The 14020-nt window shown below is 46.7% G+C and overlaps 2 protein-coding genes across 3 annotated transcripts in view; one reads left to right on the forward strand and one right to left on the reverse strand.

Moving 5' to 3' along the window:
* Positions 1-2672: 2672 nt before the first annotated feature.
* LOC132499210 (large ribosomal subunit protein uL5-like) lies at positions 2673-3267 on the reverse strand. Its single transcript, XM_060113630.1, has one exon. It carries the CDS (start codon positions 3265-3267, stop codon positions 2731-2733), a length of 537 nt encoding a protein of 178 aa, XP_059969613.1. The 3' UTR covers positions 2673-2730.
* A 9008-nt stretch (positions 3268-12275) lies between these two features.
* The window catches only part of BORCS5 (BLOC-1 related complex subunit 5), a 98541-nt gene continuing 96796 nt past the window's right edge, over positions 12276-14020 (forward strand). Inside the window, exon 1 of one of the 2 annotated variants that reach the window (XM_060113189.1) lies at positions 12276-12361. In XM_060113189.1, the coding sequence (XP_059969172.1) occupies position 12361 (1 nt within the window). In that variant the 5' untranslated portion in view covers positions 12276-12360. Of the gene's footprint in view, positions 12362-12455; positions 12727-14020 lie in introns of those variants that run through there. The other variant, XM_060113187.1, reaches the window with a different exon arrangement.

A 14020-nucleotide genomic window follows, 5' to 3' on the forward strand; every position in this document is an offset into this window, starting at 1 on the left:
GCCTGGATGAAAACTAGGAAGCCTAGCCACCACACCCCCTGGCTCTTGCCCCCAGTGAAAAATGCATTTCTCATGGAGGCAAAAACTGTAAAAACAGGTACAAAGTTTATTATTGGAGACACAGCACAAGTGGGAGAGCAGACAGAAACATTTGTTTAGTTGAGGGAGAGGCAAGGCAGAGATGCACACCCGGAGAGGAAGGGTGGGGGCGCCCTCCCTAGTGAGGAGGAGCACGATAAAGAGGCCGTTAGGTCATTTATACAGGGCAATTCTTCCAGGTCTTTGTTTACCTTTGGCCAATTATCTGGTTTCTTTTTCCACCTGCCCTGCCCTAAGACCCTCCCCACCACACATGCGCAACTTTTCCCAAGCTAGATTACAGACCAGAGGTCTATGGGACGGCCTTAGCATCACATATTATGGGGTGGCGCCCCCTCCTTTTTCACCCCCAAGGAGCCTTTCTGTGCACGTGCAATGTTTCCCTTGCCCCAAGGATGGGAGATGTACGACCTCTTGATCTTTTCACAGGGTTTAGTCCCCCTCTGTCCCTGCCATAAAAATGTCCAATGTCCGGTTATTTACTCTATTTCTGTTGCTGGTTTTTACACTGAGGTGCAGATCTCGAAATATAGACAGGAGTCCAGTCATAAATATGTAGTCCTGGAGCCCGTTTGTCTCTTGCTTCAGGAAACGTAAACAGGGGGTTGGTAATGAATGTCTGGCCTGGAGCCCATCTCCTTCTCACCCCAGGAAGTGTGAACAGGAGGCCAGTTGTAAATGTCTAGCCTAGAGCCCATCTACCTCCTACCTCGGTGCCATGTCTCCAACAGCATTTGCTCGTTTTTTCATTATTATTATATTTATTATGATGGTGATTTGTGATCAATGATCTTTGATGTTACTACTATGATTTGCTAAAGGTTAGGATGATAGCTAGCATTTTTTAGCAATATTTTAACATTAAGGTATGTACTTCGTTTTTTAGACATAATGCTATTGCACACTTAATAGACTATGGAACAGTGTAAACATAACTTTTATATGCACTGGAAAACCAAAAAAATTGTGTGACTTTATTGCAATATTTGCTTTATCTGGAACTGAACTGTAGTATCTCCCAGATATGCCTGTACAATGAAAACCCTGCCTCTCACCCCTGTGTCCCAATCTAGTTCTCCTCCCCAGAGGCAACCACTGATCACAGTTTCTTCACGTTCAAGAGTTTATAGTGCCTGGGCTTCCCTGGTGGCGCAGTGGTTAAGAATCCACCTGCCAATGCAGGGGACATGGGTTCGAGCCCTGGTCCGGGAAGATCCCACATGCCGCGGAGCAACTAAGCCCGTGAGCCACAACTACTGAGCCTGAGCTCTAAAGCCCGCAAGCCACAACTACTGAAGCCTGTGCGCTTAGAACCTGTGCTCCACAACAAGAGAAGCCACCGCAGTGAGCAGCCAGCGCACCGCAACAGAGTAGCCCCTGCTCGGCGCAACTAGAGAAAGCCCGCGTGCAGCAACAAAGACCCAACACAGCCAAAAAAAAAAAAAAAAAAAAAAAAGAGTTTACAGTGCCTTCTATCAGGGGCATAGTTAAGAGAATCCTATTTCAATCGTTCAAGGCAGGGCGGGTCCTTAATTAGGTTGGCAATTCTTGAATTAAATGTGCAAGTCAAGACTCCAGGAAGGCATTGGGATTCTGCATGATTTATTTTTAATAGGTATGGGTAATAATGATGAAAACAATGGTGTCTATTATTAAAATTTTGTCCCTGATATTTAGCATAGTACCTGGTATGTAATCGGTATATAGTAAATATTTAACAAAAATATATTTGTTGGGCCTCCCTGGTGGCGCAGTGGTTGAGAGTCTGCCTGCCGATGCAGGGGATACGGGTTCGTGCCCCGGTCTGGGAGGATCCCATATGCCGCGGAGCGGCTGGGCCCGTGAGCCATGGCCGCTGGGCCTGCGCGTCCGGAGCCGGTGCTCCGCAGCGGGAGAGGCCACAACAGTGAGAGGCCCGCATACCGCAAAAAGAAAAAATATATATATATATATATATATATTTGTTGATTGCGTGGGTTTTACAAGTGTGTTTCTAAATTAGTGCTTGCTCCCCCCAGCCTCGTATACAGGTGAACAAGTGCAACGTTACTAAACCACTGACACAACTTGCCAAGTGTTCTAACCTTTCACCATATCTCTACCTTGGTCGGTGTGAAAGAGCTTTCAAAACTAAGGCACCATGCAGCTGTAGATTATTATTCTAGGCCTGAGAACCAACAGCTGTAGTTTTAGCCAGCAGCTACTGGAGGCTTATGTTGCCAGAGATGCCTGTGAACAATGGTCCATTGTGTGAAACTAACTCTACTAGTTGTATCCAGAGGATGACCCGCTCTTGAATTACAATAATGTTGCAAATATTTGTTTTGAAGAGTGACCAAAGTAAACTCCAGTGTGAATTTCCATTGGAGTTATTTTCCTGATGCAACCAAAGACTGAGGTGCTCAGTACATTTTATCTGTAGATGATATACACGAAGGTCCAGGGTATAGAGAGGTCACAATCTTTGAATCTCCTTTCATAGGTGGTCCATGCTAGGAGCTAAGTAGACCTTTCTCCACTTAGGAACTTCAGATTCAAGGTTTTGTTTTGGGGGGTTGTTTTTTGTTTCTCTGTTTGTTTTTTACATTTCACTGAAAACTTTTTATTGGCCTTTTGGATTGAAACGGGAATTTATTTGCCAGGAAGGATGATCCCATCATACTTCTGCTGAAACCAGCACATGGCCGCCCCTTTGCTGATTAGGTGTTTGGCCCCAATGTAGCCTGTCCTGCGCTTCTTGTCTGTGATGCTGAAACCTGGCCTACCCAGCACCATGTAGAAGTTTAGGCCATAGATGCCAATGCTTGGGTCATATTTGATCCCCAGATCGATGTGTTCTCGGATCCCAAAACCAAAGTGTCCAGTACCTGAGAAGTTATTTTTTCTTAATTCGCACTCTCGCACCTTCAGACCTTCCTCCAGGATTTCTTCTGCGTTGGTCTCACGGACTGTGCAGTGGACGGCAATCTTTTCATTTCTCCTGGTGCCAAAGGATCTGACAGTGTATCTAGCTTTGGAGAACACAGGGGTCTGGCCTGTGAGCTGCTCCAGCACCTTGGCTGCCCCGTCAGTCTGCCTCCACTCTCCCCCCACACAGATGTTGAGGCAAAGCTTGCAGATGTGAAGTTCCTGCATGGGCTTCTCCTTTTCACCTTGATCCTGAACCATGATGGGAAACAGGAAGAGAGCCAGATGCAAGGGTTTGATACAATGAACCTGGTTATGGTTGAAGTAATACATTTTTCAGTTATGACAGTGAACAGAGGACACTGATGAAAATAATGATTAAAGAAAAATGTTCTATTTATATGAACTAGGAGTTTACATTAGAAATTATATCCACTGTCACCTTGTTGCCAAAGAGATTCTAAATCCTCTTCTCCTAGTACTTAGAAGTACCATTTAGGTGGAGGCAGATTGTTTAAAGTATGTTATTCAGAAAATATGCATGAAGCATCTGCATGGGAAATTAAAGACCGCTAAGACACGAATCTGTTATTGAACACAAGTTCATGTACCCTACGCACAGTGAAGCCAAACAAACTAAAATGTCAAGAGCTTGGAGTCTGGAGCAGAGAAAGGTTTATTGCAGGGCCATGCTAGGAGAACGGGTGGCTAGTGCCCAAAAAACTCCGGAACTCCCCAAAGCGTTTCAGCAAAGCCTTTTTAAAGGCCGGGTGATGGAGCGTCCCAGAATATGTGATCAGCTCATGTACGGTTCTCTGATTGGTTGATGGTGAGGTAACAAGGCAGGTAACATGATCAATCCTTAGGCGCCAGAAGGTCTGGGGGCTACTTGCTCATTATCATCAAATAGTTAATTTCTTCCATGTGGTGGTGGTTTTTAGCCTCTGAAAAACTCGTGAAAAATGCTTGAGATACTGAGACCAGCTGGGAGCAGGGAACCTTTGCGGCAGTGCTTGCACCTGGACAAACCTCTCCTCAAGCAACAAAATACAAAGAAACTATATGGGACTAAAAATAACTGCGTGCATGAGTTGGGGCAAATTACGGACAAAAAGATACAAAAGACCAAAAACTCAAAAGCCAGTTCTGAAGAGTCTGCAGCCAAAAGCAGAGTGTTGGGAGAAAAGCAGGGTACTGTGCATGCCCCCTGCACTCAACACCACCTAAGGGGTGGGCAAAACACCTAAGCCACCCCTCCGACCCTGTATAAGGAAACAGCTTGTTCTCGCTCCCTCCTGCTGCAGCAGGGGCCCCAGTAAAGCCTTGCCTGAATTTCTTGTCTGGCCTCTAGTCAATTTCTATTGATTGGGGAAGGCCAAGAACCCTGGTCAGTATCAATACTCTATCTGGGTACTCCAGAGAAGAGGACACAGCAGAGGATATGGGGGAGGGTCTGTCCTGGGAAGGCCCCATAGGGTCCTGCTTGGTTATAAATCTATCTTCAAGATGCTTATTGTTCAGTGGGAAAGACACACAGGTAAATCAATGATTGTGCAAAGACTACATGTTATACTAGAAGATGCTAACTAAGGAAGCTCACAAAGGGGACATCTAATCTGCACTTCTGGGAGGAAGTGCATAAGTTCAAAATTTTTTAAGACTTTATTTTTTTAGAGCACCTTTAGGTTCACGGCAAAATTGAGGAGGTACAGAGATTTCCCATATGTCCCTGCCCCCACTCATACACAGCTTCCTCATTATCAACGTCCCATATAAGAGAGGTATATTTGTTACAACTGATGAACCTATATTGACCCATCAAAGTCACCCAAAGTCCATAGTTGACCTTACACTCATTCTTGGTGTTGTACATTGTGTGGGCTTGGGCAAATGCATAACGATATGTATCCACCATTTTGGTATCATACAGAGTATTCTCACTGCCCTCCAAATCCTCTGTGTTCAGCCTATTCATCCTTCTCCCTTACCCCAAACCCTGGCAAACATGGGTGTTTTTACTATCTCCATAGTTTTGTCTTTTCCAGAATGTCATGTACTTGGAATCATACAGTATGCAGCCTTTTCAGATGGGCTTCTTTCACTTTGTAATATGGATTTGAGGTTCCTCCATGTCTTTTCATTTTCCATTGTCTGGTCCAGAGTTTGTTTATACATCCACCGAAGGATACTTTGGTGGCTTCCAAGTTTTGGCAGTTATGAATAAAGCTGCTATAAACACCTGTGTGCAGGGTTTTGCGTGGACATAAGTTTCCAACCATAAGATAAATCTTGAAGGATGAAGTTCAGTTAACTAGATGGAGAGAGAAAAGCTGAATATTCCGGACAGAGAAAACAGAACTTTTCAGGGAATTTCATCCTGACTGGCATGAACTTTGCCTGTATAAAAAGGGATAGGGGGGCTTCCCTGGTGGCGCAGTGCTTAAGAGTCCGCCTGCCAACGCAGGGGACACGGGTTCGTGCCCCGGTCCAGGAAGATCCCACATACCGCGGAGCGGCTGGGCCCGTGAGCCATGGCCGCTGAGCCTGCGCGTCTGGAGCCTGTGCTCCGCAACGGGAGAGACCACAACAGTGAGAGGCCCGCGTACCGCAAAGAAAAAAAAAAAAGGGATAGGGACTTCCCTGGCAGTCAGTGATTAAGAACCCTGCTTCCACTGCAGGCTTGTGGGTTTAATCCTTGGTCTGGGAACTAAGATCCCGAATGCCATGCAGTGCAGCCAAAAAAAAAAGGGGGTAGAGAGAGGCTGGGGTCAGAGCAAGAATGTTCTCATATGCTAAATTTTAAACTTTATCTTGAAGCCATGGGGAATTATTGAAGGTTTTTAGCAGGGCAGTGAAAGGTTCAGAGACCTGATTAATATTCTAGAAAATTCTCCGTGCCAGCCACATGAAGGATGCATTGAAGGAGGTGAGGCCAGAGGCTTCTGTTCTCCAAGGAATGAGAGAAGTGAGGAGGCCCTGAACTGTGCACGGAGACAAGAGAGAAATTAAGGCGAGAGGCTCTCCAGACGTGGTGGTGGGTTGGATACGGTTGGTGAGGCTAACCACGTTTCTGGCTTGGGAGACCAGGTGGATGGGGTGCCCGGTAAAATAAAGACACAGGAGGAGGAGCTAGTCCGGAGTAGACAGAGGCATAACGAGTTTTAGAAAACTTGAATCCTGGTTTTATCACTAACTAGCTGTGTGATCAGGAGTCAACCCCTTAACCTCTGTGTAAAATTAGGAAAGTGTTATCTACTTTGTAGGCAGGTCATACAGGGGCAGTGTATATGAAAGTGCTTTATAAACATGAAAAGGCTATTTAATTCTTACTTATTGTGTGTATATAAGCCACATAGGTTGCTATTCCTGTGGAAGTGACTTTAGGGGTGCTACAGGCATCAATCTCAAATGTATCCTACCTCTAAAGCCCCTCCAGCGGTGCCCTGAAAGGCTGGGGAAGCTGGGTCCTCACCCCACTCCTTCTTTCTAGCAAGGGGAACGCTTTCTTTTTTTTTTTCTTTTTAATTAACTTTTATTGGAGTATAGTTGATTTACAATGTTGTGTTAGTTTCTGCTGTACAGTAAAGTGAATCAGTTATACATATTCATATAGCCACTCTTTTTAAGATTCTTTTCCCCTATAGGCCATTAAAGAGTATTGAGTAGAGTTCCCTGTGCTATACAGTAGGTCCTTATTAGCTATCTTTTTTGTTTTTTTGTTTTTTTTTCTTTGCGGTACATGGGCCTCTCATTGTTGTGGCCTCTCCCGTTGCGGAGCACAGGCTGCAGACGTGCAGGCTCAGCGGCCATGGCTCAAGGGCCCAGCCGCTCCGTGGCATGTGGGATCTTCCTGGACTGGGAAGCATCCCCTGCATCGGCAGGCGGACTCTCAAACACTGCGCCACCAGGGAAGCCCTCTATTTTATATATAATAGTGTGTATATGTCAATCCCAATCTCCCAATCTATCCCTCCCCCCCGTTTCCCCTTGGTAACCATAAGTTTGATTTCTACATCTGTAACTCTATTTCTGTTTTGTAAAGCAGTTCACTTGTACCATTGCAAGGGGAATTCTTTCTTGATGGCAAGTTCCCTCTTTGTGCTGAGTAGGGCTGGCTGGGGGTGGTGGGACAGTGCGGACAAAATGAAGCTACCTTCCTTCTCCAGAAGAATCCTTGTGTTATAAACGCCCATTTAGGGACTTCCCGGGCAGTCCAGTGGTTAAGGCTCTGAGCTTCCACTGCAGGGGGCACAGGTTTGATCCCTGGCTGGGGAACTAAGATCCCGCAATCTGCGGCCAGAAAAAAAAAAATGTCCATTTAATTTTCTTGCCACCAGACTGTAAGCTTCCTCAGGATAGGGAGACTGAGTCTTGCTGGATCTTTCTTCCCTAGTGTCTAGCAAGTGCCTGGCAAATTATAGGCTCCCAATAAACTCTGAGTCAATGAATGAAGACATTTTATCTTCCAATATCCTTTTTCTGAGTAACAGCTTTATTGAGATATAGTTCACATACTATACAATTCGCCTGAAGTGTGCAATTCAGTGATTCTTAATATATTCACAGAGTTGTGCAACCATGATCACAATAAATTTTAGCTTTCTTTTCTTTTCTTTTTCCTTTGGCTGCACCACGGGTCATGTGGGATCTTAGTTCCCCGACCAGGGATCGAACCCGTGCCTCCTTCAGTGGAAGAACGGAGTCCTAACTACTGGGCCACCAGGGAATTCCCACCACAATAAAGTTTAGAACATTTTCAACACTCCCAGAAAGAAATCCCCACACCCATTAACAGTCACTCCCCATATCCCCTCCGCACCCACCCTCCTTTTCAGCCTTAGACAACCACTTACTTATTTTTGTCTCTATAGTGCCCCTTGTGGACATTTCATGTAAATGGAATCTACAATCCGTGGTCTTTTGTGATGGGCTTGTTTCACATAACATAATGTTTTCAAGGTTTATCCATGTTGCAGCATGTATTAGGACTTCATTCCCCTTTTTATTCCCTGCCAACTAGTACCCTACGATACAGATATACCAAGTTTTATTTATCCATTCATTGAAAACAAATGGCAACATAGGAGGCCCCAGCCTCTGTCCCCCCACAAAGATGAACAGTTAGACAGCTATCTGCAAACAAAAACAGGTCTGGGAGAGCTCTGGAGTCCACTTCAGAAACTACAGCAACCCAGCAGAACAAAAAACTTGAGAATAACTACACAAGGAAAGAAGGTAGCTTCATTTTGCCCACATCATCCCATCCCCCTAGCCAGCACTGCTCAGCACCAAGAGGGAATTTGCCAGCAAGAAAGAGTTCCCCTTGCTAGAAAGAAGGAGCAGGGTGAGGACCCAGCTTCCCCAGCCTTTCAGGGCACCGCACGATTGTCCACGTTTGGTTTCACCCCACCCAGACCTGCAAAGCTAAGACGTATAGAGATGGCTAGGAACAAGGAAGAAAAGCAGGAACTTCTAACAGCAGTTATGCAGCAGAAGAGATCACGGTTCCAGTGACCTGCTCTGCAAACAAACCCAGCAGCTTTCACCACTGAAGAAACCAATGACCAGCACAGCTACCTCAGACCCCGCCCCCCATAGATTTCACCCTACAGGTATTCACACCCACTGATGACAGCCGCCTGTGTCCCTCTCTGCTCCCTCCCCTGCCCCTATCCTCCCCTGGAGTCTGGAACAACACTGGCAGCCAGCCCAGGCCTCTGTGGTTGCATGAATGCAAGATGCCAGTCTGGACCCTCTGCTTGAACTCCACCATCATGTGCACAGTCTGGGCTAGCCCTTCCAGCTGCAACCTTGCATGCCAACCACCTGATGCCCGTCACTGGCCTCCACGTGCCTGGGGCAAACTGTGCAGCCACAGAAGGCCGTGCCAACAGCCAGGGCCCCCGCAGCTGCCTGTGGGCCCAGATCAGGCCCTTCTGTCACTGGCCTGTACCACGGCGCTCACCTGTAGCCAGTCCCTCCAGATGTGCACCTGCATGCCCCTGGCCAGACCCCTGTCACTGGCTTCCACTGCCATGCACCCACGGTGAGACCTGGCAGCTAAAGGAGTGATAGCCAACAGCCAGGACCCCTGCAGGTGCCAATGAGCATTTGGTTGGCACTGACCCTTTCTGCCTGCCCAGTCCCCCACTGCTATGTGTGTGCTGGCAACCAGCCCCTGCTTCTCTATAGGCACCTGCAGCTGCACCCCTGCAGCTGAGTGTGTGCATCACTACTGCATCAGCAACCATTACTACCTGTCTGGTCTCTAGCCACTGGATCTGGAGGGGCTGCTGAGGACCCCAACAGCCCTTAGAGACCCTATAAACACAATGAAGTGCTTGCCAAGGGCCACAGTTGTTGACACTGTGGATTCCGGTGGCCTGAGTTAAAAGATATCATGTAACCCTGAACCCTGTGCCACCACATACCCCTGCACTTGGCGCCCTGCACCACTAGACTTGGAGTCACAGCATGCTCCAACACGTCCCCACCTGCAAGTGAAAATCTTCCTTTACCAAAGTCAGCTCCTAAAGCCTGGAGGAGGTGACTGCTTCTTCAAATGAGCAGACCCTTAGGCAAGGTTACAGAGATCATGAAGAATCAGGGAACCATGAGCCCACCAAAGGAATATAGTAAGCCTCCAGTAACTGGCCCCAAAGAAATGGAGATCCAAGAATTGCCCAATAAAGAATTCAAAATAATTGTTCTAAAGATGTTCAGAGAGCTAGAAAAGAACACAGACAATCTAGCACTGTCAGGAAAACAACGCAAGAGCAAAATGAGTTCAACGAAGAGACAGAACACATAAAAAAAGAACCAAACGATAATTTTGAAGCAGAAGAATATGACTGAACTGAAGAATTCAACAGGGAGCTTCAACGGCAGGTTTGACCAAGCAGAAGGAATCAGTGATCTAGAAGGCCACTAGATCAATTAAAATTACCCAGAGGAGCAAAAAAGAAAAAGAATAAAAAGGAATGAAGAGGACTTCCCTGGTAGTGCAGTGGTTAAGAATCCGCCTGCCAATGCAGGGGACACGGGTTCGAGCCCTGGTCCAGGAAGATCCCACATGCTGGGGAGCAACGAAGCCTGTGAGCCACAACTACTGAGCCTGCGCTCTAGAGCCTGAAAGCCGCAACTACTGAAGCCTGCGTGCCTAGAGCCCGTGCTCCACAACAAGAGAAGCTACTGCAATGAGAAGCCCGCGCACCACAATGAAGAGTAGCCCCCGCTCGCTGCAACTGGAGAAAGCCTGTGCCCAGCAACAAAGATCCAATACAGCCAAAAATAAATTAATTAATTAATTTAAAGAAAAGAAAAGAAAAGAAAAGGAATGAAGAAAACCTATGGGACTTATAGGACACCACAAGAGAGACGATGTACGTATCACTGGAGTCTCAGAAGGAGAGCAAGAGATAGGGTAAAAAGCTTATTTAAAGAAATTATAGCCGAGAACTTTCCAAACCTGGGGAGAGACTTGGACATACAACTTCATGAAGCTAATAGCTCACCCCCAAATCTCAATCCAAAACGTTCTTTTCCAAGACAAATGATAAAATTGTCTAGAATCAGAAACAAAGAGAGAATTTTAAAAGCATCAAGAAAAACAAAATCTCTCATACATAGAATCGTCAGCAGATTTCTCAGCAGAGACCTTGCTGGCCAGTAGAGAATGGGAATGATATATTTATCTATTCATCAGTTGAATGACAGAATAATCCTTTTAGAATGAAACGTTTATCCTAAGGGAAGCATAAAAACCACCATCACATCAGTACAGATTAGGGTATGGAACACAAGATAAAAATACTTTGGTGTGGAAGAGAGGGAACAAGAGTCAGAATATGACTTAGTCTCCCCACTTTTACTTCTTCTCTCACCCATCCCCAAAGAGGGAATGTCTTGAGAGAGAGCCCCAAGAGGGAATGGGCACATTGCTTAGTAAGGCCTTCCCAGTCCCATCAGCCTGGTGGTTTATGTAAACCTCAAGACTATAGTCTTTTAGGAGACTCTTTTGATCTCTCAGGCAGTTTTTAGTTCTATCTTCACATTCCCACAAAATACTGAATTTACATTCATTTGCACTTTTCTCAAGGTACAGTGGGCCCTCCATACCCAAGTGTTCCTACCCTTTGAAATCGGAGAGGCCAACTGTAAGGGATTTGAGGATCCATGGATTTTGGTATCTGCTGGAGGTCCTGGAACCAATCCCCCGTGGATACCCAGAGACGACTGTATTGTAATGGTGAGCAGAGGAAAGAGCATGAGATTTGTAACCAGAGAGTCCTAAATACTAGTTTCACCACTTACTGAACCATGAGGAAGTTACCTGTTTATAGGCGTCAGGGTTGTTGTGAAAATCAAATGAGTGAAAACAGGAAAAATGTCTGTGATATGGTAGAGTAGAAGGGACTTGAAAATCATTTTATCAATTTGACACTCTCAGGGCATTTGCTAGAAAGTTCGTGAAACAAACAATATAAAATGAGTTGCAAAGTTCTGAGAACCCCAGAGACACCCAACTCCTTGGTGGGAATGCATTGCTAGGTGTAAGTCCTTGACCTGCCAAAGTTGGAAGTTTCTGTATTGCGTTACCTGTAGTACTTCTTTCTTGCCTTTGCTCGTTTCAGAATGCCTCGCGGATAATTGTCAAGGTGGCCAGAAAGTGACTAGACTTGGGGCATCCACTTTCCTTTGAAGACGCACAAACGCCCTAACACATGAGTCAGCATTTTCTACTCATTTTTCTCTCATTTCCAGCTCCTTCTTTCACCATCTAGTATTTTTTGTACGGTCTTCCACTGCCAAACTTCCAGCTTTGGGAACTGAAACAGGAGCTTGGCATCCAGGCACTTGTGGATTCCAATCCTAAATCTATCTAGCACCTCTCTTTCCCCATCTGTAAAACGGTTAAATTTTTTGCAGTATATTACAAATATCGTATCATTATGTTGTACACCTGAAACTCATACAATATTAGGTCAATTTAAAAAACCCAAAAATAAATACCAAAACACCACACACAAAAACAAAACAAACTCCCCAAAAACCTATTAATAAAGTTTTAACGATGGGGATAAAGTGCCTAGTGTGTGGATGATACTTAAAGATGACGCGCAACATTACAACAGGAAACGGGTAACCCTTTGGGGCGGTTCTGGCGTTGAGGTGATCGGGCCCTTTAAGGCTGCGCCCCCGGAGTCGCCAGCGCGAGTTTCCCCGCCCTCCCTCGGGCCCGGGGCGTTGGCGGGGGTGGGGGTGGGCCTTCTAACCCGGAACTGACGGCTGCGCGCTGCCGGCACTGCCAATCCGCGTCCGAGAAGGAACGAGCGTGTGGCGCCCGAGCGAGCGAGTGAGTGAAAGCGGTGCCGCCCGCCGGCCGCAGGCGCGGCGGGTGCCCGGCGTTTCCCCGCCTCCTTGCCTTGGGTTTCCCTAAATAAGGCAGGCGAGCAGGGTGTAGCTCCGCCGCACCTCCTTGCACGTCCCTCTCTGAATCGGGCCTCCCCGTCCCCCGCCGCTCGCGCCCCCGCCTGGGCTGGGCGCGCCATCCCCACAGCGCAGCCTGTGTAGCCTCCTCATCCCGGTCCCCGGCCCCTTCCCTGTCGCACCGCCTCCCGAGCGGTCGCCGCCCGTTCCGCCGTTCCTCCGCTGCCAGCACCATGGGCAGTGAGCAGAGCTCCGAGGCCGAGAGCCGACCCAACGATCTGAACTCCTCAGGTCGGTGCCCTGATCTCCACCCTTCTCCAGCCAGCCCTGTTTGCTTGCGGGGCGGGCTGCCTTCCAGCCTGCTGGGGACTGGGACCGGCGGACAGGAACGCACAGAAAGCCCTCACCATGCTTTTTTCTTAAAAAAGAAAAGAAAAAAAAAAATTACCATCTGCCCTAGCCTTGATTCCCCTGATGGAAGCCGGTACCTGTGATTGCAAGCTAAGCCAGCGTGGGCGCCCGAGCCCATTATTTGTTTTCAGAACAGCTGTGCCTCTCAGCTGCAGCCTACTCTTTGAAGGAGGACCTAATTAATATTTGGCTTTAGTATTCATGACAGACAGTGAGATTTGGGTCGCGCAGTGGATGGGTCATAGGACCTGAAAGAACAGATTCCTTCTTAAAAATGGGTTCTAGAGATTCTTTTCCAGAAGGGATGTGTGGCAGGTGAACAATCGCTGTGAACCCTTGGGTGAGAGCGAGTCCAGAAACTGCATCTTCCCATCGGAAGGTGTCTCGGCTCCCTTTCTAATACAGAAGTTGGCTAGGAAGGCAAAATGTGGTGTTTTTCCCTGTTCTTACCCCGCCCATGTTGTTTAGATTTCTCTCCGAGTTTGATGTAGGAATGGGAGGATTATTGTTCCTCTAGTATAATGAGTACTCAAAACAGCTGATGCTTAATTGAGGATCATTTGCTCCTTGTTTTGTTGTTACCCAGCAAACTCTAGGACCGCTGGGACTGTCCCAGATAAGCTCTGGAATTGCTAATCCAAATTGGCTTATATCTGGGGCCTAAAAAGAGCCCTGGTCATGGACTACTCTGATCTTGGTAGGATATGTAGTTCAGAAATGTAGAAGCTAGCAGATCTATGGGTATTCCACACTGAAATGTAACCTTCAAGGCTAGTTCAGTCTACCATTCTGGGGGCTAGATTGAGACAGCTTTTAACGGTGAGCAGCATCTACTGCTACGTTCATTCTTATTTCTTTGAAAGATCCAGAATGTAGTATCTGTTATAACAAATACAGTAATAATTGTTACCCCTTACCTTCTTGCCTCTGTGTCAGGCCAGAAGCATATTTTGTGAGAAGCGTGTCATCTTTTTAATAGGCTTGCTCACCTACTAACCAACAGCATGGGCTCTAACCAGTACTAGAGCATACTAACCAATACTACCGAATAGCATAGGTTAGAATTTACTTGGTTCCCTGTGCTAAGTGCTTCACATGTGTTCATGTTTAATCCTCACAATAGCCCCATTTTACAGACAAGTAGTAGAGACTAGCTAGAATCTAGTAAACTCTG

The sequence above is a fragment of the Mesoplodon densirostris genome, chromosome 11, assembly GCF_025265405.1.
Source record: "Mesoplodon densirostris isolate mMesDen1 chromosome 11, mMesDen1 primary haplotype, whole genome shotgun sequence".
Lineage (NCBI taxonomy): Eukaryota > Metazoa > Chordata > Mammalia > Artiodactyla > Ziphiidae > Mesoplodon > Mesoplodon densirostris.